We start from the raw sequence: 26,389 nt of genomic DNA, 5'->3' as shown, positions 1-26,389 counted from the left end.
TTAATATGCAGTATGCTTGCCATAATTGTAGAGACAGCTTTATCAAAAGAAACTTTGCCAGACTTGCCAAAGCATGTAAAAGCACATTGTTTTTATATTATAAAATGGAAACGTAAAGTTCTCGGAATGCAGTTTGTCAATTTAAACCAGGTCATCGTTTCTCTTTAGTGTCCCTTATATTCAGGTGAAGAAGGACAGCACTTACACTCCTTAACTCCAGCAGCATGGGGTCAGCCGAGTGGGGAAGCTTCACAGTGGACTCCCTAAAGTGAAGCAAGGAAATGAAAGAAAGCAATTTTAAGATCATTTCTGCATTTTAATGGCAGAGAGTTGCAGGATAAACCACTTTCCGAGCAGCACCAACCTTTCTTGAGGCAAACCCAAACCACGAAACTGGCTCGCCTAAAATAACACTCCCCAACCACAAACTCAAAGTTGTGCAGTTAGACTTACGGCATTTGCCTTTTACTTCCGACAGGGCAATAAGAGGAATAGCATTTCTTGATGTTTCATTATTATCACTCAAATTTCTAGGCCTGTGCGAATAGTCGAATGCTTCATATATTCAAACGAATAATGCCTTATTAAAATTCACTTCGATTGTATTCAAACTATTGAAAATTTCGTATTATTCTGAACAAACGAATAGGTGCATATTAGTCCATATGTTACACCCTGTAAAGATGGTTTCAGTGCAGTGAAGCCCGTATCCAAGGGAATTGATTGATTGATTGATATGTGGGGTTTAACGTCCCTGAACCGCCATATGATTATGAGAGACACCGTAGTGGAGAGATCCGGAAATTTCGGCCACCTGGAGTTTTTTAACGTGCACCCAAATCTGAGCACACGGGCCTACATTTCCGCCTCCATCAGAAATGCAGCCGGGATTCAATCCAGCGACCTGTGGCTCAGCAGCCGAGTACCTTAGCCACTAGACCGCCACGGAAGGGCGTATCCAGGGGAAATCCGCACTGCCGCAAAGCCCCGCTTTAAGGTTGAATGAAGGTATTACCCTCACATCGATTCATTTTTAAAGTTTGAAAGCTTGTTATGCCGACTTACATGCTCCAAGTAGAGCAAATTTTAAAACGTAATATATTTTACAGGCTATCGCTTGCATTTTTACCAGAAGTCAAATTCTGCTACTGTTCAAAGGTGTTGCTGCTTTCTTTAAAGCAGAAAAAAAGAAGGCATTTGCACAGGCCATCTCATAATTTTTTTAATGTTGTGTAGGTCATGACAAATATGCCCATTTTTCTTAATATGCAACATATATGCTATTCGAATTCGATATGAAATTATTTGACCAAAATCAGTATTCGTTTCAAACCTAAAATTCACTATTTGCACAAGCCAACAAATTTCAAAACAATTTTCAAAACAAGCACTAGCAAAGATTTCAGATAACTGTTTACTCGGTCTCCAAAAATTTTACATGCCAACAGACCGGATTAAAAATTTGCATCTTATGCAGAGTTTACAAAAAATTACAGACTTCGTTAGAAGCAGCAGGATAGCAGTGCTGATGGATTATAAAGAGGGTAGCCGATGTTCCAGTCAAAATTAAAAAAAAAAATGGGCACAGGGAAAACCACATCACGCACTGAATATGTAGGTTACAACGTGAACACCGAATAAGATGGCCGATGCATAGTAGGTTGTGTGAAAAATATTTCAGAATTCGCAAGCATATTACAAAGCCAACTGGCAACACAGTGTGCAAACACCACCTCCTTAAAAGGTGCTCCTATCCTACAGTTGACGTACAATAGGCAAATTACTAGTTCATTTTCCAGCTGCACTCACATCATGCTGTCCCCAGATGGGTCGAGTTTCGCCTCCTCAAGTGAGCAGGAGTCACCCGCAGCTGTGTCCAAGTCTTTCATGGACTCCCTCATCTGCAGGAGCTGCAGGGTAACAACATCACGCACATGCAAGTGATCTTTATTTGGAGGGCTCATTTCCCGCCAAACGTCCCAGACATTACGTTTGGGCCTCTCAGATAGTGTTCTAAAAAAATTGTGGGCAATTATTTTAATTAGCACATTAAAGAGACATTAGTTGCCTGCACAGTCGACAATAAGAGTGTGAAAATGTATAGAACACGCATGCTAAAAATTCCTCGGCAAGCCACCACATGCAAGTATTGCACTTTCAAGAAAATGAATATACCTGCAGTGTTGTCGTTTTTCTTTCAATTTCGTACACCACAGTTTTACATTTTCACAAATTATGCATTCTTTTTCACCCCATTTACTCTGAGTAAGTAAAGATAACTGCTGCAAACACTAAAACGATCCGGGCCTGCAACTGGAGTGGGAGGGTTGCACAAGACTGTTTGTTGCCATGCTCTCGGGAGGCTCACCTTGAAGCCTGGCATCCTGCTTTCCCACTCCTGCTGAAGCTCTAGCCTCGTCTGTTCTTTGGCCTTTTGGATCGCTTCTTCGTGGCAGTGTTGAATCCTGCAGGCGGTGTATTGTTGAACACCTCTCTCCTACGAATGCTCTCGTTGAGAAGTGAATGCCTGCTCTGCCCATTAACCAAGGCATATACAATGAAACCTCGCTAATTATACAATTCCCAAAATAAGGTTATTAAGACATGCCCTCTGGTACTGGCAAGCTTATGTATTGTTTAATAGCGTCAAACTTTTGTTAATTCAATCATATATGAACACAACCTGGTTAATAGGAACAATTCTTAAAGCACACCGAGTGGAAACCATCGTGATTGGGTAACGTGAAGGAGCGCGGAAGACCATAACAAGGCCCCGTATTCTACATCATCGTCATCATTGGAGCGAGCTGTGCCGTAACACACGTCAGTAACACATTTGGGTCAATTTGGGGTTAGCTCGTTTAAGGTTAGCTGGGAGAAGAGGTTTTGAGCTGCAATAACATTGTGAACAAAACCACGAGTGGTGAAAATTGCGGCGTTTACACTGTTATTATGCAAACTAAGTACAGAATTTACGTACCCTGCAAAAAGATAAGAGTGCATTGACATCAGAGACATCTATTTATTGTTTTCCTGATACTTTTGATGATACCAAATTTGATTAATTCTGACATTTTTCCAGTGCCATAAAATCTGAATTAACGAGCTTTTACTGTATTGTGTTTTGTGAATTATTCAGTGGTAATGATAAAACTTAACTCGATGGCTTATGCTCAAAGGCATTCATTTGAAGAAATGTACGATAGGATCAATTCATTGAACACTTGTAGCTTTCCCACACAAAGATACTTCCCACATAAAGATGCAGTCAACACTCATAGTAATAGACCCACATACAACAAACTTCCGGATAAAACAGACTATTATTCAGCCCAAGTTTGGTCTTTGTATTAAATTAATGGAGTGAAGTTTGCTTTTAATACACCACAATTTATTTTTCAAAACCGGGCGCTTAAAGCATACTTTTGCCGTATTAACACATGCTGACAACCGCTTTGACCACACCAATCTCTGTGAGCTAAAGCCACGGTAAGTTTAAAATGCGGCTGGCAACACCAGCGGCTTCTGGCTAAGCCAAGCCTCCAGCCTAGCCAGTATAAGAGCACGTTGGCCATGCCAATGGTTAGTGTGTTGCAGCTGACTCAAATGCAGCCTAAAGTGATTGCATCATCGCTCAAGGGTGCTTGCCAATCTCTTATCACAAATTTTTTTTTTTTTTTTTTTTGAGCTAAGAGTAAATAAGAAGTTTCTGTTGGTGTTTTCAGTTAGACTTTCGTCACTCGTTGCATTAACGTTAGGCATCGTGACCCAAGTTTTGAGAGTAAAACGTTATGGTGCTCAAAGCAGGCAAGTTTCACTGTAAAATTATTAATGTGAGAGGGGCCTTGGCGCTGCTCAGTTCAGAACTGTCAGACCAACTTTGTACAGTACAGCGAGCCGTGGAGGCTGTTCAAGAGCAACAGCTCCCAGCAGCCTATAGGAGACTCCATGTAAGCAGATATGCCTCCACGTCTAGACAAATAAGAAAGCAGGGTGCATAGCGACCACGAAGAAAAAATTCAAGGGTTTTTAAGGACTTCCAAGGCCCCAACTAAGGATTTTCAAGGACTTGAGAAATAACATTTTTCTAAGACCGTAGAAAAACAACAATTTTTTACAGCATGGAAGCAGATATTTTACTGTAAGAAAGAAAATGCAAGCCCAATTTCCATATATGCTGGTTTCATTGCACTGTTTTCTGCTGATTTCAACATCCATTTTGCTGATTCACCTCACAATCGTACTGCACACACATACACACAAAAGGGGACTAGGTTTCATTGTACTGTTTTCGGCTGATTCACCTCACAATTTAGACGCATTGCACACACGCACAAAAGGGGACTAGGTTCCATACCACTGTTTCCTGCTGATGTCAACATCCCTTTTGCTGATTCGCCTCAGTATCTAGGATGTATTGCACACATACACACAAAAGGGGCCTATTTTCAAACAGTGGACTCGAGATATTAAGTACCCGAAGCTTCCCTTCAGGTTTTAAGTTCCAGAAGCTTCCCCTTCAGGCTCTCATCCATGTCTGCAAGTTCCAGGGACTTCTCGTTTGCAGTTTTTCTTAAGGGGGGACATGGGTCTTGAAACAATTTTGCTTACTTTTTAAGCAAACTTAACGAAACTTGCCAGTCTTGTTGCTTTTTTTCTGCCGATTTGAAATATGCAATTATTTTTTCCATCAGCCAATTAGTTCTCAAGATAATTAGAGGTAATCCGCCATGTTTTTCCGTAACAATAGAAAAAAAAGTATTCATCAAAAAACTATAATCTGCATATGTCAGATACTAGAAACACTGGTGATTGCAACATAGCAAGCAGTTTTTTGATTAATTGCTTGTAAGAGATTTTACAGCTAACTGAACTTGAGCACTTGAAATAGTGCCACCAGTCACCCAGAAATAAAGCAAATTTAAAATTAGCTCGAAAGAAATTTCAAAAATCTGTTTGCTACATTTCAAACACCACCCCATTGGCTTTGTCCTAAAAAAAGAATTATAGCTCTATCTACCCGCAGTGCTGAGATATTGCTTCGGCAAGCTTGCAAGAAGTCAGAAATTCAGCTTTTGAGAAAATGAGCAAAAACACAAAACGTCAAATTTAATGAGAAACACCAGGAAATATTTACATGCTTACACTAGCAAGTGCCTAGTATCCACCAGGAACATAGTCCTTTTGACCTTTGTCAACTCTGTGGCGCTTTCCCAGGGCCTGCTTCACATTTTCAGCCGACACGTGCTTCCGAGCAGATGCGGTCATCCTCCGCTTGTCCTTCTCTAGAGAAGCCAGGCGTTTCGAGTTTTGCCGGCCAGGGGTCAGGCTGAGCTTTTTGAGGATGCCTGTTGCAGCTCTTGTATAGCCAGCATTGAACTTCATGATGGCTTCACCGACAGCAGCCTCAACAGTAAACAGTGAAGCGTGCCGCTCCTTTGGTGCAAGCGCCCAGATCATGGCGTGCAAGCTTTCATTGTTATTCTGCGTCTTGCCACGCTGGCACCGCTCCAGCAGCTTCCTATCCGATAAGCGCTCGTAGACAGGCAGCAACGCTTCACACACATGGGCGGGCAAGCTGTAGCGGTGCTTTGGCGGCGGCTGTCCTTTGGCATCGGCTGCATTTTGCCGGCACCACGAGTCAGGGCCTGTTGGACAAAGGCTGTGGTTGGGTGCATCATCACGTGAAGTGACATGCAAGTAGGTTGCCATAACAGCCCTGTGCGTTGCATCTACATCCCCCTTGTGGGACTTCAAGGCCCACCCATAATATGATGTCAACTTGTTGACCAAATCTCCAGTGAGTCTGCCCTTGCCCCCAAGGCCATGCCCCTTGTGCTGCGAAAGCAGCTTTCGCAGGTTTGTCCCCATGCGCTTCTGGACGTGGTTGACGCAGTCCTCCTTCAGGATGTCCATGTAGCTGTACACCTTTTCTTCCTGCAAAGCGAGGTAGGCCCGACTGTCTCCGTCTGACAACACGGTTTTGTAGCGGAGGTTGTGTTTGGAGAGAGACCTTCGGAAAAGGATAAGTGCGGCCTCAACTTCCATTTCACCAGCTTTCTTGCTGGTGTTTTTTTGACACTGGTGGTTTTCCACCCACGTTTGGTACGAAGGGTCGTTCTCCTTAGGCTTCTGCTCACAGGCTGCACAGAAATTGCTCAAGACAACATAGTCCAATACAAACCCTGTAAAAAGCTCAATCACCGTTCCAACGCCGATGTGGGAAGAATGTCCGCGAGTCATCCAAGACCCATCGTAGGAAACGGCGATGTTGCCAGGTATGTTTGTACCGAGCTCGCGATAGAGCTCTCGAACGGAACTCGCGCTCGGTCATCAACTCCTCGGAAGCAGAGGCCACTGCAGGCGTCAGTTTTTTTTTCACATAGTTTTGCCACGTCTTCGTGTGCAGACCCCGGTGCGATATATTCATGGCAGAACAAATGTCGTTGAGCGCCGTTTGACGATTGCCGGTGCTTTGCATTGCACGCGCTGCGAGGATGTTGACGCTGAATGGGTTTATGTTTTGGTCCCCGGCCACACGTGGCGAACTCCACGCTGACGAAATGTCACCACAGTTGACACACGTAATCAAAAGCTTCACAGCCAGACCGTACTCCCGATCGCATTTGCCAATATTCACATCACCGCCGCAAGTTTTACACTTCACGCACCTCAACAAGTCATTCACACAGTCTAAGCTGATGACGACGAAGCTCACGTTGTCAGCCGAGTCGGCCGCGGCACCGTCACCAGCAGCAGCCAGGCGATCTTGTTTTCGCGTCGTTGCTAAAATTGATGCCACCTCTTGTAGCTTGGCTTCGGCATTTCTCGCATTTTCGTGCAACTCTGCTGGCTGCAGGATTTTTGTATCAATGCGAACGGGGCCACTTCCACTCGCACTTTCACACGCTGGTGGAGCCGTTAGGTCTACACCAGCCGGCTCGGCGGCGGCGATGCTTGGCGCTGATGACCGGCCGTCCTCAACGCTCGCTGCTGGTGCTTCCCGACGCTTCGTGGTGTTAGCGATGAGGCTTTTTTTTCTTTTCTTTCCAAATCTGTGCACTGAGTGGAACTTTCCCGCTCGAGACGCCGACGCACACCGCTCCATCGTCGATCGCAGAATTCAGGAATGGCGCCGACGGGGCCCAGCAAAGCGCGCACAACGCAGCCAGAGCAGACTTCAGCCAATCATGCTCTGAGAAACGGTCACGTGCACTAAACAACCAATCGTAGCATGCGTTTTTACTTTTTTTTGATGGTTGTTTTCTCCGCAACCAATGAACGCACAGAAGCCACAGTGGCGGGAATTTGAAGGCGAAAAACTGCTCTTTCAAACGATACCAAAATGGCCGCGAGTGCAGCTGTGGACATGAAGTTACGAATTTATAAAAAACTGGTTTTTGGTGTCCGGAGCTGCGCGAATTCCGCACGCGCACGGGCTAGAAATTTAATATTACAGCTAAAATATTGATCGGAGAAATATGAAAGTCAGTACACCTACAAAAAAATACCTGTAGTTTTTGAAAATGCCGTTTACAAAAAATTGCTTTTTTGGCGATTTTTCGGCTCCAGAGACCCGTGTCCCCCCTTAAACTGTTGCACTTCACAATCAAAGTGATGTCGCTTGTGGCTTCCGCCCGCAGAGCGTACTTGTCGGTACAGGCTGTTAAGTCAGCGATTGTTGCTTCTAGCCTCTTCTTCTTTGTCTTGATGCTCTCTATCTCTTCTTCAATGTGGCTTCTCTTTGATGCCTTTGTCTGCTCCATCACTTGTTTTTTCGTATTCTCCAAGTAGGCCCGATAACAATTGTGTGCGGCTGCGACAGACTTCCGCAACTCTTTCGTTATGGCAACGTTCAGGATGCCACCAGCCTTGCTTACAGCATCACAAACGATTCGCTGTGACACATACGAGATGTCCTTAAGGTTTTCGACAGAGACCTGGCGGTTGTTGCTGAAGCCTCTTTCAACAGTTGCCTGCCCGTGGCTCAAGATGAGAAGAAGCCGGATAACCTTCCACAAGTGCATGTAGGATGAGTCACCCTTCAACAACTCAAGGTAGAACTCGTCCAGGCCAAGAGTGTGTTTGTCAAACTGCCGCAGGTTGTGTTTTTTTTCTTGCAGAAGTTCTGTGTATTCCCCAAGGACAGAATCGCGCTCATGCTCACCCAATCGACCAACTGCAATAAGTGCGTCTAGGACCTTTCTGAAGCCTGCAAGGCAGTCATCTGGCTTTGAGGCCATTTGACAGGGATCAAGAGATGACAGGTTCCTAACCAGATGGTATGTCAGTGGGCTTTTCTCCAGAATCTTCTTGGTTGTGCTTACAAGGAACTGTTTGCATTCCATCCTAAAGGCAAATACATCTTTGGCGCTCACCTTCGCGGCTTTGAGTACTTGTTCAGCAGCGTGCCCAATATCAACTTTCTTTGATGATACAAGGTTATTTGGGTCTGCGACGTCCATCTTCAGCATGCCGATAACTCCTGTGGAAGCGGACAGCACCGAGCACTTCACGAATCTCGCAAAAAGCTTCCTCACGAGGCACTCGAGATCTCTTTTAAAAAAGAACACCAGTGGTTTGTCCAGCTGATATTCCGTGAGGAACGGTTTTAGAATCATCGCGATGCCCAGAGCAAACTTCAGTTTGGCCAACAGCAGTGGGTCCTGGCAAAAGTCGCTGAGCTGGATGAAAATGCACACTTTGGCAAGTTCACCTCTTTCTTTTTTGCACATGCGACGTACTTTTGCACGTCACCCCAGAGGGTTATGGCACGTTCAATGACGGGAACATTTTCTACCCAGCGATGAGAAGCGAAGTTGAGAGGAAATGTTACTTGGCCTGTCACAGTAGAGAAGTCTTCCCTTCGCGCTGGTGCATCATGAAAAATGGCACTGAGGCTTGAAAGGAGATTCTCTAGGCCCCACTCGCTGGCAACAACGCCCACCCTGTACGCGTTATGTATGGTATGAAGTCCGCAAGTGCCCAGGTCCAAACACTGAACTTGATGGTTCTGCTGCAGGTATTCCTGCATTCCTCTAAAACACTTCAGGTTTACATTGGGGCCATCCATTGACAGCTGAACAGCCCTCGCCAGCGGCAAATCTTCCAGGGCACCCAGAGGCTTCTCTTGAAGGTCTTCGGCAGTTGAATGTCCCATGAACACCGAAGTATAAAACCTCGTGGTCACCCGCTCGGGCATTGTGCTCCAGTAGCGCACATGAATGTCCATTTGTGTTCTCTGCAGGTAGTCGTTCAAAGACTCGTCGAACAGAACGGTGTAACCGTCCGACTGCTCCAATTCGCGTTGCAGGCAAGAGGGAAAAAACGGTCTCAGACCATGGCATACCACGTATGCAGATTTCCTCTCACTGCAGGAAAATGCCTTAGCGATTTCACTGTCCGGGAACATTTTCTTGAAAAGGTCCCCCGTATGTGCGGACGATTTGTAGTAGTAGTGCGCCGTGACCATTTTCAGGGTCCACAGTATCTCCGCGTCGACCACACTCTCATGAGCTTTGCACAGGCTGCTCACATCCGACGACGTTGAACCTGAAGGAGTTGGCTCGACGCGTTGCTTCTCAACAGCTGTGAAGTGGCTCCGCACAGTACTACGAGCTGTGGTTGCTGTCATGTTCTCCACATGCTTTGCGCTTTTCATGCGACTTTTGAGGGCAGACTCCCCCATTGACGACACGTCGAATGTTTTTGCACATACCTTGCACTTAGCTCGATGCGAGTTCGATGTGTCCGGAGAAATCCACTCTTTATAAGCAGCACCGGTTAACCACGCGTGCTGGAAGTTGCATTTTCCCGGCATATTGCAGCTGCAGACGACGACTTGGACTATCCACAGACCATGTTTCCCACTACACCGGTAGGGTAGGCTTAGCTTTGGTCGTCGCTACAGCTGAAACCACGCCAGACTGTCGTACTGCGCAGTAGCTACAGGAGTGGATTGAATTGGATGCCTTGCTGGCTCCAGTACATAGTTGCCAGGCGTTCAAGCGGAATCCGCTAAAACTGGCTGAACCGAAGCCTACTGACGAGATTCAAGGAAATTTAAGGACCTGAAAAAATTCAAGGGTTTTCAAGGCCTTGAAAATGCTATTATCAAATTCCAGGGTTTTCAAGGGTTTCAAGAACTGCTACGAACCCTGGAAAGAATTCGCTCCAAGTTGATCAACAGGAGTTGCTGAAAAAGCCTGCCAAAAACGTTTTGTATTGGGGCTAAGCTTTGCTACTGTTCAGGTGCTATATAGCGTCGCTGCACCTCCTGTAACGCCACTCGCTCATTAATCAGAATTTGCACTGCACTTGTGTTAACAGCCGTTGCTGGTGATTTGAAGTCTCTTGTCACCGTGCTGTTGAATACACTCTGCATTTATCGGCAGAACTAGCATGCCTCATACTGCCGAGCGAAATCGAAACGACTGTTGCATGGCGATGCAACCTCGCACACCCACTTCGCGCCAGTGTTTGAATATTACGGACTTCGAATGATACAGACTCATTTTGCCAGATTGTAATGGTCCACTGTAGTGACTGTAGCAAAACTTCTGCCTGAACCCAGTATTCGCCAATCCAACAACTCCTGTGCCAAGACAAAGCCCTGCAAGAGTCTTGCTTACTGGTCGAGCCGCTCCTCGTGCAGGGCGATGAGCTCTTCCCGGATGGCCTGCTCTCTCTGGGCGCACTCCTGGCGGCACTGTGCGAGCAGCTCTTCTTTCTCCAGGGAGAAGCGAGTGTGCAACTGCTCCTCCAAGCCCTGCCTGTCCTGGAACAGCATATGGATCTGCCGGTCCTTCTCGCAGATTACCTGCACAAACATCGAAGGATTGCAAGAGAGCTCACTCAGATTTGGCTGTGCTGTAATGCCATGCACTGCTCCAATCAAGCTTTGTTCACCAATTCAGACCTCATCACCAATAATCCAGAAAAAAAAAATGGTATTTGCTGTGATTAAAAAGCTTTCCAGAAGCAATGAAAAGCAAGCAAAAGTCAGAGGTTACAGCGTAAACCAATGCTTGAACTGAATTCTGGCGTTTTTTTGTTACGCAAACACACAGTGCGCCTTAAGGGGGCAGACTGCTTTTGGACACTTTTTTTGCAATTACTTTGCAATTACTTTGCAATTACTTTTCCTGTAACTCATCTCATTCCCAAGATGATGCAAGTTCCATCCCCATTGTTTGAGGCCCTGTTAATAAAAAAGTGCCTAATGAAAAGCAACATTTAAGATATGGCTAAATAGAATAATGATTGAAGATTGAAATAATGGAAGTAGTTTATTTTATTTGGTTTTTAGTTATTTTATGGCAGACTGAATTTTACACACTGAAAAAGCAGTTGGCATGCTATTACAAATTTGATAAATAATTAATTGAAAAGGCTTGTTATCTAAATTCCATTTTCATACTTGCATTCTACACACATACAGGTTTCTATTGCAAAAAGAATTATTGTTCTAGCTGTCATAGCTGCCGAGATATTGAGGCCTCAAGATTAAACAGAGTTATAAATTCACATTTTGAGAAAAATGGCAAGAACAGATAACACACACTATATACAAAAACAACAATAAGAAAATGCATGTTTCACAAAGTAGATACTAACATCCACCAGGAACACTGACTGGTGCTTAGCACTGTGGTGGCGCTTTAGTGCTTGCTGGAGCTTTTCACTAGAGGCACGCTTGCGGTTCGAGTCAGCCACTCGCCACCTGTCCTTCGTCTGATGCATGGGAGGCTGGGGTTGAGATTGAGTTCATCGAGGATGCCTGTTGATGCTCTCAAGTTGCCGCCGTTGAATTTCATTACTGCCTCCGCAACTGCAGCTTCAACCGCAAACGGTGAAGCATGGCGCTGCTTAGGTGCCAAAGCCCAGATCATAGAATGAAGGCTTTCATTGCTATTCTGGGTTTTACCTTTCGCACCTTTCTAGAAGCCCTTTATCAGACAGGAGCTCATATACTGGCAGAAGAGCCTTGCACACTATCATTAGAAGTGACGTGATAGTAAGTCGCCATCACAGCTCTGTGCATGGCGTCAACATCTTCTTTGCGAGATTTAAGCCCGCAGCCATAATAAAGACTCAACTTTGTGATGAGGTCCCCGGAGAGCTTTCCCCTTCTTCCAAGGGTTTACCAGGCACCTCCTTTTTCTCTTGCTACTAAATTGCGTAAGGCAGTGCCCATATGCTTTTGGACGTGTAGACACAGTCCTCCTTTGTACTTTTATGAAGCCGTAGACATCCACTTCTTGCAAAGCTAGAAAGGTGCGGCTGTCACCATATGACAAGATTGTCGTGTACTTCAGGCCATTTTTTTTAGAAAGCTTTCAAAGAGGAGCACAGCTGCCTGAACTTCCATTTCGCCAGCTTTTTATTGTACTATTTTTTTTTTGGCACACGTGGCTGTCCTGCCAAGCCTGATATGCCGGGTCGTCTTCCTTCGGTCCACACTCACACCCGGCACAGTAGTTACTCAAAACCACATAGTCCAGCACTAGGCCAGTGAAGAGCTCAATCACTGCCCCTCACGCATAAGTGGGATGAGTGTCTGCGCGTCACCCACGAGCCATTGTACGAGACTGCAATAGTCGGCATAGTCAATATGCAGCTCCTTGTACAACTTGCGAACTGCACTTGTGCACTCGCCCATCACTTTTTCGGCCGCGCAATTAGCTGCAGGTGTCAATTTTCGCTTCACATATCCCTGCCATGTTTTCTTGTGAAGTCCGCAATGAGATATATTCATGGTCTAAAATATATCATTCATAGCCGCTTGACGGTTCCCAGTAGCCTGCATGGCTCGAGCAGCGAGAATATTGACGGTGAACAAATTCACTTTCTGTGCGCCACCCACTCGCGGAGAGCTCCACGCTTGCGCGATGGAGCCACAGTTCACGCAATGCGCACACATCTTCACGGCAAGGCCGTATTGCTTGTCCTTTCTGTGAATACTGACACTTCCGTGACAAATTTTACATTTCATGGCATCGAGCAGTTGACCGTTGCAGCCAAGATCGGCATTACAAAATCTTGCCTCCTTTTCGCTTTGCTCTGGGGGAGCGGCGCCGGCCGATGCGTACTTCCTCAAAAACTCAAATTTTCTCTTCAACGTGGCCGTCGATGCCAGTTCCTGCAGCCTTGAGTTGGCCTTTGTAAGTCTTACCTGCAGCTCCGATTTCATTAGCAAGGTTGTGTCAGAGCGGACGCGGCCGCTGCTTTGCGAAGCGTCGGTGGCCGGCAAACCCACTAGGCCTAACTCTCTGTCGACTGTCTCGGGCGCCTCGGCGATTCCTTTGCTGTCAGCGGACGAGATGGCGGTCGTGGAGTCTTGATGTGCACAATGTTCATTTGCACGTTCCGATGATGAATGTGCCGACGATGCGTCAGGTTTGGGAACATCGCAGGCTGGCGAGGCCGTCAAGCTTGCGTCGGCGGCATCAGCGGGCAACTTATCCCGTTCTTCGTTGGCGCTACTCGCCGAGAGATGCACCTTGAAGTTGTTTACCTTAGCCTTTCTTCATTTTTTACCGAACTTATGACGGGTATGAAAGTTTCGCTATAATCTCGGCATTGCAACAACTTCGATCGTGAGCATGCTAGTCAAAGCACAGGCTGTATGGCGACACAACACATTGTTCGCGAATCGTTGACGCGCCGAGCAGACGATGCGAGCCCAATCAGCCAATCAAGTGGCCACATCATGGTCACGTGCGCTCAACAACCATTAGCGTCGCGCACATTGTTTTTTTTCGGTAGCTTATTTTTGGCAACCAACGAGCGAAGCAAGGTTGTTTGAGCGGGAATGGGAAGATGGAGAAACGCACTTTTTCAAACGAGACCAAAATCGTGGCTATGGCATTCTGCAAACGGTAGCTCTGCGTCGCGAAAAAAGGTGTTTTTTCATCAAATTCTGCGCAAAACGAGTTTGCGAGTCCTCTTTTGTAATGATATAACAAGTAAATTATCGCTTTCTAGAGTCTGAAAATTGGCAGGCAGGTGTAAAAATGCTTGCAGATTTCAAAAATGCCATTGAAAAAAAAAATGTTTCTTTCGCGATTTTTCGGTACCAAAGACCCGTCCACCTCCTTAAATGATGAGGCACACTGCTGTAAAGAATTCTGAAGACTGCTTGAGGTTCTGTAACGACAGCCTAAAGTCCAACTACGTGGGCATTTTTTGTGTTCAGCTTACATTGAAACATGGCCCCTTTTCAGCCTTGTGGCAAAAATTTTGTTTAGCATCCCTTTAAACTTCGTGCAGGCAAAGATAACTGGACCTTATAGCTGACGATTACATTTTGAGTAAACAATAGCAAACTTCCCCAGCTCAGTTATCAACATTCTCAAGACTGAGCAACACCAGGCTTCGCTGCTGAACGTTGACAACTGTGGCACACTGCATGACAGGTTCTGCAAAAAGAAAAGAAATTTGGAACCGGCAAGCTTACTTCATTGAGATCTTGGACTTCCTCCTCATGGCTCCTCTCGAACGCACGCAGCCGCTCGTTCAGGGCCTCCTGTTCGAGCTCGTGCTCAAGCGTGGCTTTGGCAATGGCAGACTCGTGCTCCTGCTGCATGGTGTTCTTCAACTGCAGACGGGCGTCCAGGGTTGAGGGAACACAATTAGTATTTTTTCAGGGATCCCCATTGTGTTTCACCAACTAAGCTTGTGCAAACAGTCAGCAAGTAAGAGCGATAAGATAAGAAAAACTGTTCCCTTCACTTTGCATACACATTTCTGCATAATAATGATGTCCCGATCTCACTAAACGCTTTCCTTGCATAATGCATGGTTCTTTCCTCTCACTGGTGTCAATTGCCATAGCTTATTGTTGCTCTCCCGTACATACATATATATTGAAAAGCAAAACTCTGCAGCAGAATCTTTGTAAGCAGAGCAATTGGTTTAGATTTGGTTGGTTTTGTATTTGGCTGCTGCGCCTCTCTACATCTGTTTAACATTAAGCTACCGTATTTCGTATGCAGCTAAATCTAGCATAGCTTATTTCATTTGTTTCTTCTACCTGTCTTGCAACTCTAATGAGCAAGTCGTCAATAAATAATCATTCCCAAGTTTTTACATGGCTCCATTGAGCTTGCTTTGTCTGTAGCTCAATACAATACCGTGCCTAGAGTTTGAGATGGCGGCGACTGGCACCACCACCAAACATATAATAAATTGTGACAGGACATCAGCAGAAATAAATCATTAAATTCATTGTGCTCTTCAATTTCACTTTTTGAAAAACAACACCGGCAATTTTTCATTTTCATTGTTTTCTATATTTCTTCATGTGTAGAAAACATTTCTGAATTCATTATACGGTCCATCAACAAATTACCTGAATGCATCAAATTTTTGCAGGGCACCTCTGCTTACTGGCCCTACGCTCCATCTCAATGCATCATAATATTGCATCCCGTTCTATCCCAGAACGCGTACAAGATTGAACCCATGGGGTTAAATCTTGCACGAGTGTTCAGTCGTGAACACTCGTGTGCTTAGACTTAGGTGTACAAAATTGAACACATGGGCCTCATTCTCGTACACATAAATCTGAGCACACGAGTCATCTTTGCATTTTGTCCCCACCACAATGCAGCCCCGCTTGGCTGGAAGAACTGGACCCCCATCCACCGGCTTAGCGCGGCAAGACACAATCCGTGCTAAGCTAGCGCAGGGAGTACTTACCGAGGCAAGGGCAAGTGCCGAGTCAGTGCGCAGGCTGTCGGCGACCTGCATGAGCTGTTGGAGCTGCTGCTGGTACATATGCACCTCGCGCTGCGCGTCCTCGAATTTCTGCCGCTCCACCTCCAGCTGGTGCCGGTGGTCTTCCTCCGCCGACTCAAACTCCCGCCGCACCCTGTCCACCTCGGTTGCTATGGACGCGGCCTGCGGAGAATGAGAGCTTTAAATCACGAGATTTCAGGACCTCGAAACTGTGCACAGCAAATATAAAAGAATGTGCAGTGGAGGGCTCTAGGCTCATCTTGAACCTTACCCAGGGAATATACTGTCGACCCCAGGTATATCCGACACCGATATATTGAATTTTTCGCTATATCAAAATGCTGATAAGTCCCCTTGAATTTCCCAGTCAAAAGTATGCGACTAGTGCACACATATAGTGAACTCCCACAGAGCGTAACATTCTATAATAACAAAGTTGCATCTTACACGAAAATAAGTTTGTTACATCCGTAAATTTGTTATAAAGGTTCATTTCTAACACTATATTTATTGGACTATTTTTCATCTACTTCGCTATAACCGATACTTCCTTATATCGAGGTTTTAGTGTATATCGAACGCTGCGCCATGCCGAAGCCCAAAGAGTGCATTTATTTTGACAAAGATAGGTCATTTTTCGGCCGTGTTCCAACGACTTTCTATCGCTTCTCGCGTGCAGGCGACGAAAATGCAGAGCAATATGTAGGTTGTGCACGTCTGTGAACGCACCAGCATGTGACGTGCAATCTGCTGCTGGTTGTAATGCGTGGACACAGTGTTTTGGCCAATTTCTAAGGGCACCAAAATTCCATGAAAGCGAAGTGACTCAGCGGCACCGCAATGTGCACATTTCCTTTCTGTTTACTTGTTCGCGCATCATTGCATGCAGCCCCAAAAAGCATTACCTATGATTGCATGCAGCCCCAAAAAACATTACCTTCAACAATCGCAACCTTGCGGCATATTTTTGGCATTTTCGGTTATATAATGCACATCTAGCTACATTTTTTTTTTATTTCTACATTTTTTTTATTTCTTTTTGCTTGCTGCTACAAAGACTCAAGTACCATCGCCAAGATATCAATGGTGCAGTACATGGTCGTTTGTCATTTGTGGACAGCATTGTCACTTCTGGCTTGTGCACTTCAGTAGTTGGTGCTTCGTTACCACTGAATCTGATTGATTTGATTGATATGTGGGGTTTAACGTCCTAAAACCACATGATTATGAGGGACGCCGTAGTGGAGGGCTCCGGAAATTTACACCATCTGTGGTTCTTCAACGTGCACCCAAATCTGAGCACACGGGCCTACACCATATCCATCCAGAGTCAAACTAAACATTGCATCACTTGGATCAATAACAATGATGACTCGTACTTAAAAATGACACACAGTTTCTTCGTGGGCTTTTTGGACAAGCAATGACTTTTAATCATCTTAGCTGATGACTTGCTAAGCTGAATTTTGCTACTTACAGTAGAATCTCTTTAATGAACTTTGCGAGACTGCTGAACTTGATCGTTGTTCTGAAACATCATAGTATTGAAAAATGATGTCTGTAATTTAACACAACAATAATCATGTACCTTTGCAAGAGGTGCACACGTTGGGGCGTAAACAATACACAAAAACACTGGGCATCATTTGGAAAAATATTACTGCTTAAAGAAGTCCTTTATATTCTTCTGGCGAGTAGAAAGCAGGTGCTAGTGCACACATGTCTACACATTGGCAATCTTCCTAAGGATGTCATTGCGTACATCCGGGCAGCACCCTTGATACGATCGGGTCTTCTTAAGGAAGACCACGACATCCGAGCTGAAAATAGTGTGTTTCGTTGTCCCAGTCTCTGCACCTGCAGTGTCGTCATCGTCACTACTAGAGCAATTTTACTTTATTAGCATTTCGGGGCGTCACCTCAGGCAGGAGTACAGAATGAGGCTTCATCAGTGCAGATGGCTACGTCAATGTTTGACTGCATTCATGCTGATATCACAGCTGACGTAGCCAGTGCCGTGGAAGTGCCATGCAAACAATACCGCTACACATTTTACCACGCTAAGAGCTTGCATATGTGCTCATTGTCAATCACTGCTGTTGTGGATGAAGGTGCTGAATTTGCTTATTTTGAAAGCTTCAATGCTCAATTAAGGAGGGCGACTTGATGAGCTCGATGGCTATAGAGACTATTTTCACGCAAAATAAAGTGCGGTAACTTGTAAAAGAAGTTGTCACTTTTTTCTTAAGCCTGATGTAAACATCCTGATGTGAACACTTATTACGATTTTTGAAAGTCGTTTTGAGAGTTGCAATGCATTAATATAAGCGTTAAATATGCATATTGTGAGACGACGTCAGGTACGAAGGAGCGACCGTTTTATTGTCAACCCAGACGCGCGAGCCAGCAACCGAACAAACAGCGAGCCGCTACGATGATGATGATCACGGTGCTTTGTATGCGCAGGTGAAAGTGAAAATGATGAGCAACACAATCAGCGCTCACACTATTTCCCCCCTACACGAAAGCGGTCTGCAAGACGTTCATTTAGTAAGTGTATGAGCGCTGGATATAAGGTTTCAGGCGAGACACATGGACGATCTCGGTCCCGCGACGACGGCGATCAGAAGCCGAAGTAACCGGCGCGACGCGATAATTTACGGCCGATGTTCGTTCAAGCACGGTGTAAGGACCCAGGTATCTGTGAATGAATTTTTCACAGAGGCCGGGTGTGCGAACAGGTGTCCAGAGGAGCACTTCGTCGCCTGGGTAGAATGACACAACTCGACGTGTCGCATCACAACGAACTTTTCGCTGGGCCTGAATGGTAGAGGTGTTGGCGCGGGCGATTGTGCGGCAGTGGTTGACACGGGCAGCGAATTCTTCCGGAAGGGACGCAGATGGGACAGAAGGCGTGGACAAAAAGCTGGTGTCTAGAACAAAAGATGGTGCACGGCCATACACAAGAAAAAACGGGCTGTAAGTTGTAGTGCGTTGTATGGCAGTGTTATAGGCAAACGTGACGAAAGGTAGTATTGTGTCCCAGTTCTTGTGATCGGGTTGGACATACATAGAGATCATGTCTGACAAAGTTCTATGAAAACGCTCAGTAAGACCATTGGTTTGCGGATGATATGCCGAGGTGGTCTTATGGATTGTGTCAGAGGCCTGTAAAACTTCAGCGAGCACACGAGAAAGAAATGTCTTGCCACGGTCACTCAGGAGAACACGAGGGGCGCCGTGGCGCAGGATAATGGCACGCAGAACAAAGTCGGCTACTTCGCTGGCAGCTCCAGTAGGAAGAGCTGCCGTCTCAGCGTAGCGAGTAAGATGGTCTACGGCAGTAACAATCCAGCGGTGACCGGCGGCGGTAAGCGGAAGGGGTCCGTATAAGTCTATGCCGACGAACTCGAAGGGAGCGGATGGGCACGGGAGAGGCTGTAGAGGGCCGGCGGGAAGAGATGTCGAACGTTTTCGGTGCTGACATGATGAACAGGAAGTGACGTACCTGGAAACACTAGTGGAGAGGCCAGGCCAGAAGCAGCGAGTCTTAATGCGATCGTAGGTTTTATGAAAACCCAAGTGGCCAGCCGTCGGGTCGTCATGAAAGGCTTCTAAGACTCGGAGTCGAAGTGAGCGAGGTATGACCGGGACCCATCGGCTACCGAGAGGATGGTAAGTTTGTCGAAGTAGCGTTCCGTCATGAAGTTTGAAACGCGTGAGTTGTCGTCGCAAGCGGCTGTTGGGAGCACGAGATGAGCCGGTGAGCCGATCGATGATTGTACGGCAGTATGTGTCTGCACGTTGGAGCGAGGTGAGGTCTGCGGATTGAAGGAAGTCATCCGGTGCAGTGGGCTCGATGGGACTAAGACTGGTCATCTGCGTGGTCTCTTGGCTGGGAGGTGCTGCGCAGCAGGTAGATGCGTCATGATTTTGCAACAGCGGAGAGCGTGACAAAGCGTCGGCATCTTGGTGTTTGCGGCCCGACCGGTATGTGACACTGTAGTCATACTCCTGCAGTCGGAGCACCCAACGACCGAGGCGTCCTGACAAGTTCTTTAATGATGACAACCAACAGAGCGCATGATGATCCGTGACGATCGTGAAGCGGCGGCCATACAAATAGGGGCGAAATTTTTGCACGGACCATACGATAGCGAGACATTCCTGTTCAGTGATGCTGTAATTGCGTTCCGCTGGGGAGAGAGTACGGCTCGCGTAAGCCACGACTTGCTCTTGTGAAGCCTGGTCACGCTGCAGCAGAACAGCGCCGATTCCGTGCCCACTTGCGTCAGTGTGTAATATAGTAGGGGCTGTGGGATCAAAATGGCGAAGAACTGGCCCTGACGTGAGGCATCGCTTCAGGGTCTGGAAAGCAGCTTCACAGTCATCTGTCCAAAGAAATGATGCACTTGTGGTCAGGAGTTTGTGAAGAGGAGCCGCGATAGTGGCAAAATCACGGACAAAACGGCGGAAGTAAGAGGCTAAGCCGAGGAAGCTGCGAAGGTCTTTGAGCGTGGTGGGCTTAGGAAAGTGCAGCACAGCGGCCACTTTGTCGGGATCAGGTTCGATGCCAAGCTTGCTGACAACGTGGCCTAACACTTTGATGCTGCGGCTCGCAAACCGACACTTCTTGGTATTTAGCTGGAGACCGGCTTTGGCTAGACATGTGAGCACCTCGTCTAGACGTTCTAGGTGTTGCGAGAAGCTGGATGAAAAGATGACGATGTCATCCAGGTAACAAAGACAGGTCTTCCATTTTAGGCCACGCAGCACCGTATCGATCATCCGCTCAAATGTGGCTGGGGCATTGCAGAGCCCAAAAGGCATCACATTGAATTCGAAGAGACCATCAGGAGTAGCAAACGCTGTCTTCTCTTTATCAGACTCATGCATCGGGATCTGCCAATACCCAGATCGTAGGTCGAGACTTGAGAAATATTCTGCACCCTGTAAGGTGTCAAGTGCATCGTCAATTCGAGGCATAGGATATACATCCTTGCGCGTAATTTTGTTTAGTGCCCTGTAATCAACGCAAAATCGCACTGATCCGTCCCTTTTCTTAACTAGGACAACAGGAGAAGACCAAGGGCTTGTGGAAGGTCTGATAACGTTGCGTGCGAGCATGTCATTGACTTGTTCCTCGATGACCTTGCGTTCTGAAGACGACACGCGGTAAGGGCGACGGCGGATAATACGAGAACCGTCTGTGGCGATGTGATGAGAGGTCACCGTAGTTTGACCTAAGCCATCCGAACAAACGTCAAAACAAGTCTTGTGTTTTGTTAAAAGGGCCATTAAGTCATTAGTTTGCGTTGGAGTGAGATATGGACTCAAAGTGGCTTTAAGCGCATTAGATGAGCCTCCTGGTGGCGTACACTTAGCGACTGACGGCGGAGACGATACAGTGACGACACATACCGGTGCTATGTCGATAAGGCTGGCAACAGTGGACCCCTCTGGCAGTAGTTGTGGCTCTGTTGTCGTGTTGTAGGCGGTGAGACTGGCATGACCACGCGAAAACCGCACTAGACAACATGCGATGGCGATTCCTCGGAAAATGCAGCGCTGATCGGGGACAACCACTGCGTCACCGTCAATGGTATCGCTGGATCTAATGGTGAGGATACGTTCTTGGGCCGGGGGCAGTACAAAGTCTGCAGCTGCAACAAGGTGAGGCGACGAAAAATCGTAAGCACTAGAATTTTCAGTGTCCGTAATGCGAATAACGGGCGGACCACACGAAATGACAGCGGAAGCGGCTGACAGGAAGTCCCAGCCCAATATAATCGGATGAGCACATGAAGAAAGCACAGCCAATTGTATATGGTGACGAATTCCGTCGATCAGAACACGAACAGTGCATTGTCCAATAGGGTAAATTCTATTTTCATTAGCACCACATAACACCGGACCAACATATGGAGTTTGCACTTTTCGTAGACGATGACATAGTTCGCGATCAATGACCGAAATGGCTGCTCCAGTGTCCACGAGTGCGTCAACCGAAATGCCTTCTACACAAACAGTTAGTAAATTTGCAGGGCGCGCAGGAGGAATTGGGACACTTCGACGACAGGCAGTTTCTCCTCCAAAAACTGCAGCTGCTAGTTTTCCGAGTGGCTGTCGAGGGGCATCAGGGCAGAACGTAAAGGCGAAGTAGTACGGCGGAAGGGCGATGGTGAACGACGGCGGGGTGAGCGGGAAGAACGAGGTTCACCGTGGGACAAAGGAGGCGAAGGCGAACGTCGTGACGAGGGAATGTAGGTTCCTGGAACGTAGGGGTCAGACCTCGCAGCCCGGTCACTCTCGTACGAAGAATAACCTCGTCGTTCATCTTGCTGGCGCCGACGGCAAAAGCGGGAGATATGTCCTCTTATGCCACAGTAGTAACAGACGGGGCGCGTAGGGCGCCAGGCAGGGAAGTGTGGTTGTGGTGGTGCCTTGGCTGCCATCGCGGCCAAATGGTCGTATACGACGTCCGTAGTTACAGGTGGAGTAGGTGGAGGAGGCCGTGACACGACTTCGGCATACGTAGGCACATGTAAGGGCACAGGAGGCGGGGCACGTGCGACGCTCGTCATCGACGCCAATTCGTCCTTTATAATTTCCCGCAGGTTAGGAGGGGGTGAGCGGGCAGGTGAAGTCGGTGCGCTGGCAGGAACAAGGCTGTGAAGTTCCTCTCTCACTATGGTGCGAATTAGAGCTCGCAGCTCATGCTCGCCAGTAAGACGAGTGTCATAGGAGGCGTGTGGAAGGCGCATTGAGTAAAGTGCGTCCAGGCGCTGGCAGGTGGTAATAATGTCCTGAACTGTTGTCGGGCTCTGCATGACAAGAGCATTAAAGGCGACGGAGTTGATGCCTTTCATTACTTGCCGAATACGATCGGCCTCCGGCATGTCCTTTTGGGCGCGGCGGCAGAGGGCCAGAACGTCTTCAATGTACGATGTGTACGATTCGTCAGGCCCCTGGATGCGGGTAGCGAGCTTCTGTTTAGCTACCTCAGAGCGTCCTGTAGAAGTGCCGAATATTTGACGCAGCTGCACCGTGAATGCTGACCAATCAGGAAAGTCGCGTTCGTGGTTATGATACCACGTCTTAGCAACCTCCTTCAGATAAAAGGGTACATAGCGCAGCTTATGTGCCTCATCCCAGTAATTGCAAGCACTGGTACGGTCGTAACTGTCCAGCCATTCTTCTACGTCCTCACCGCGAAGGCCAGAAAACACTGGAGGGTCTCGTTGCGAGGTACTCACGGTGTGGTGAGGCCCAGCAGGCTGAGCGGGTGGTGCGAAGAAGGCGGTAGGGGGTGGGTCGTTTTGCGCCATCACTGTTGGCAAGCACAGCCGTCGACCTGATCGGAGCTCCAGGGGTGACCGGTAGTGCACGAGGACTTGGGAATCACAGCACGCTCCACCACTTGTGAGACGACGTCAGGTACGAAGGAGCGACCGTTTTATTGTCAACCCAGACGCGCGAGCCAGCAACCGAACAAACAGCGAGCCGCTACGATGATGATGATCACGGTGCTTTGTATGCGCAGGTGAAAGTGAAAATGATGAGCAACACAATCAGCGCTCACAATATTTCTGATTTCGTATTATTGATATATGACACTATTTCACAATCCCCTTCAAGTTCGATATGTCCGGGATCGACTGTATCATATTTGTTCATTGTGTGACAGCACAAAGAGCTGAGGAGAACCCAAAAGTAGAAAAAAAGCAAACTACCATCTGAAGATTTATTTCAAAAAGCAAGCCAAATATAAATGAGCAGAAATGCAAGACAGGAGATAGGGGGAAGAGAGAATGACGAGGAGGACCGCACTAGGAACCCGCACCACTCTTCGGCCTAGCGTTCGGAAGAGGGGGCGACATAAGGTAAACGTTCGCCGCGGGCGCAAGGCGCTGTTGGCGAAGTCCGAACAAGCCCCACAGGGAGCTGATGGACGGAAAAGAAAAGCGTGCTTACCCCCATGTCGTCCCCGGAGAGGCCTCTCTCTGCTCCCGACGAGCGCGCGCAAGACCTCTTGGGAGACTTTGCGCGCGGCCCCACAGTCAACATCCTCTACCGAGTGAGAGAGTTAAACGTCACTTCGCTCTCTCAGCGCGGCAGACAGCGGAGGAGGGGAGACATGTCGGGACGTGAGAACAGAGAAAGAGGCGACAAAGCCCGCACAAAGGCAGCGGGCTGGCCCCAATTCCCACAGGTGTCACAAAAGAGCGGTGGACACCCACAGTTCATGCAATGTGCCGCTAAATTACTTTTTGCACTGTTACACCATGAACCAGTACCAACTAGACCAAAATTCTACTATTCTATCTTATCTGTATATTGGATTCATGTTCAAGCCCATCAATTTTTATTTTACTGCCAGCAGTTTCAGCAGTAAACCCATTTTACAGAAGAATGTTGATCTTAATCTTAATTTCAACTACAAAGCAAACCTGTACACACTTCTATAAGAACATTTGTAGTGCAAGAAAAACAGACAAAACTTATTTCGTGTCCGAGTCTCTCGTGCTACAAATCGCTTCTCGCATAAAACTAACAGGCCCATATTGCCGCAATTGCAAAGAATTAAACAAAACTTCCCATCCCTGAGGACTATGCTTCTTGAAAGAAAGCAATGCTTCTCACTTCAACACATGTCTGAAATGGTCAGGATGATGCAACCACCCACACTAGGTGCCGAAAAGGTGTCCAAAGGTATGCGAGAAGTTCACTTAGCAAGATGTACAGGACTGCGCACCTCGTACTTGAATTTCATCACTGCAAATGTGGCTTCCGCTACTGACTCCAGCTGCTCACGACCAACTAATCGTGGAGGCCACGATACAACATGGAAGAAATGCTGAGCGATCTCAAACAACTTAATGATAACCATGTAAATAGCGGTGTCGATTTATTTCTAAGGCACAGAGCATATTTATATATCGCTTGGTCAGAAAAAAAATCATAGTGTACTCAAACCTCAATATAATGCATTCGGATATAACGAAATGTTGGTTATAACGACGTGGGTGACCAATAGCTTTGTTATAAATACAGTGTCTCAAATAATTGTTCGTGACGAATTTCCAGATATAATGAAATATTTTTACGGCAGATGTGAGTGTTACGATTAGATTGGAGTGTATATGACAAAATATAACTATTTTACAGTGCCAATGCATCTAATGCAAGAAGTCTTGTTAGCTTACACAGCTTTGCAACCAATGTAAGAAAAGAAGTACAATATACTCTGGCACAGAACGACCATGTGACTAGGGGGGGGAAAAGTGGGGGAGTCCACCAACATACCTTGTCATTCTCAAGCTTGTCTAGCAGGGCCTGAAGGGCAGTGTCCATGGCGGCCCCGATGGCCGATGCATCGTTGCTCACCATCTGGAGTGCAGCTGCCAGGTCGTCGCGAATCGAGGCGGTGGTCGAGCGAGAGTCTGCGCACACTGCCGCTGCGGCTTCACACACATTTGTCACGGCACACCTCAGTTCTTGCCTCTTGATTCTTTCCCTTTCGAGCTCCTCCTGTGAAATCAACCATTCACAAGTTGTGTGCTGTGCAGAAAGAACAGTGCCAGTGAGAACTGCAAACTGCCCACTAAAAGTCTTCAGAATAGCCATGGGTGAATTTTCAAGCACTTTGAATGTTTGCACAAATATTAGAGCATTAAAATTCACTTAGACACTAATTTAAACCCCGGTTGAATCCCTTTATAAGAGACAAGCACTGGGGAGAAATTCTTGTCTTATACAGTCGAGCCCGCTTATAATAAACTTTGAGCGTGACGTGGCATCCGTTCGCTGTATCTAGAAGTTCGTAGTAAATGAAACACAGCTTTTAAAAAAGTTGCAAGTGAAAACACTAACTTTTTATGCCTCAAGAAGTCCATGATGCACGTGTTTCGAATAGCAGAAGCGATAAGGGCGGTCTTGAGTTCATTTAAAACAGCAGGGTGCGCGTTCACCGAGGCCCGTGACATAAGCTGCATGAGGCACTGACTCCAAAGTTTCGTTGTTCTCGCAATCTGATTCCTCCAAATCGCTCTCGCCACGTACCTCATTCAAAATGTCCTAATCCGTGCACGGTTCCGCAGTGTCGGCATCATCATCGGCAGTAATTAAACCATCGCAACAAATGTCCCACCCGCTCTCCCAGGTCGGAGTCGACTACGTGCTGCCACAAATCGCCGCCGCAGTTCGGAAGCTTCAGGCTCGGCATCGGGCCTGACGTCAACGAAGTCGGCCTCGCGAAAACAGTTTCACGCGCATTTAGTCGTCACCACCACCCACGAAATATTCACCATCTTCACAACTGAATACCGGGACGCCCAAAGCGGCAAGTTGGTTGCCAGGTGGTCAACAGCTACGAGCAAGCACTCCGCAACGCGGCACCTAATGTGCAGATTACGCTCAAGCCAAGCGATCACATTTTCGACGTTTTGTTGACCGGCAAGAAAAAGCGTGCTAGTCCTCCCGTCGGCCAACATGACCACACACGCACACCAAGAGCGAGCAAGACGCGCACACGCGACACACATGCCAGAACGCGTGGAACAGCCTTGGGCCCGTTTCCAGTCAGAAAACGAAACTAATTCGAGCCAGCATGGCAGGTTGCCGAGCGGTGGAGAAGGGCGATGGGGTT

At 47.1% G+C, this 26,389-nt stretch overlaps 1 protein-coding gene and 1 pseudogene across 3 annotated transcripts in view; both read right to left on the bottom strand.

Annotated features, from left to right (window-relative positions):
• Atg17 (autophagy-related 17) overlaps positions 1-26,389 on the bottom strand; it is an 89,591-nt gene that overhangs the window by 16,090 nt on the left and 47,112 nt on the right. For all 3 annotated transcript variants that reach the window (XM_075873813.1, XM_037415203.2, XM_075873814.1), the window contains 7 exons: positions 25,048-25,272; positions 15,703-15,903; positions 14,459-14,599; positions 10,632-10,819; positions 2,369-2,465; positions 1,810-1,910; positions 206-263 (listed from right to left, as the gene is read on the bottom strand). In XM_075873813.1, the coding sequence (XP_075729928.1) occupies positions 206-263; positions 1,810-1,910; positions 2,369-2,465; positions 10,632-10,819; positions 14,459-14,599; positions 15,703-15,903; positions 25,048-25,272 (1,011 nt within the window). The remainder of the gene's footprint in view (positions 1-205; positions 264-1,809; positions 1,911-2,368; positions 2,466-10,631; positions 10,820-14,458; positions 14,600-15,702; positions 15,904-25,047; positions 25,273-26,389) is intronic.
• LOC142771868 (uncharacterized) lies at positions 7,308-9,954 on the bottom strand (annotated as a pseudogene).

The sequence above is a fragment of the Rhipicephalus microplus genome, chromosome 9, assembly GCF_043290135.1.
Source record: "Rhipicephalus microplus isolate Deutch F79 chromosome 9, USDA_Rmic, whole genome shotgun sequence".
Classification (NCBI taxonomy): Eukaryota; Metazoa; Arthropoda; class Arachnida; order Ixodida; family Ixodidae; genus Rhipicephalus; species Rhipicephalus microplus.
Note: the sequence above shows the minus strand (reverse complement) of the source record. Positions and strands in the feature narration are given on the sequence as shown.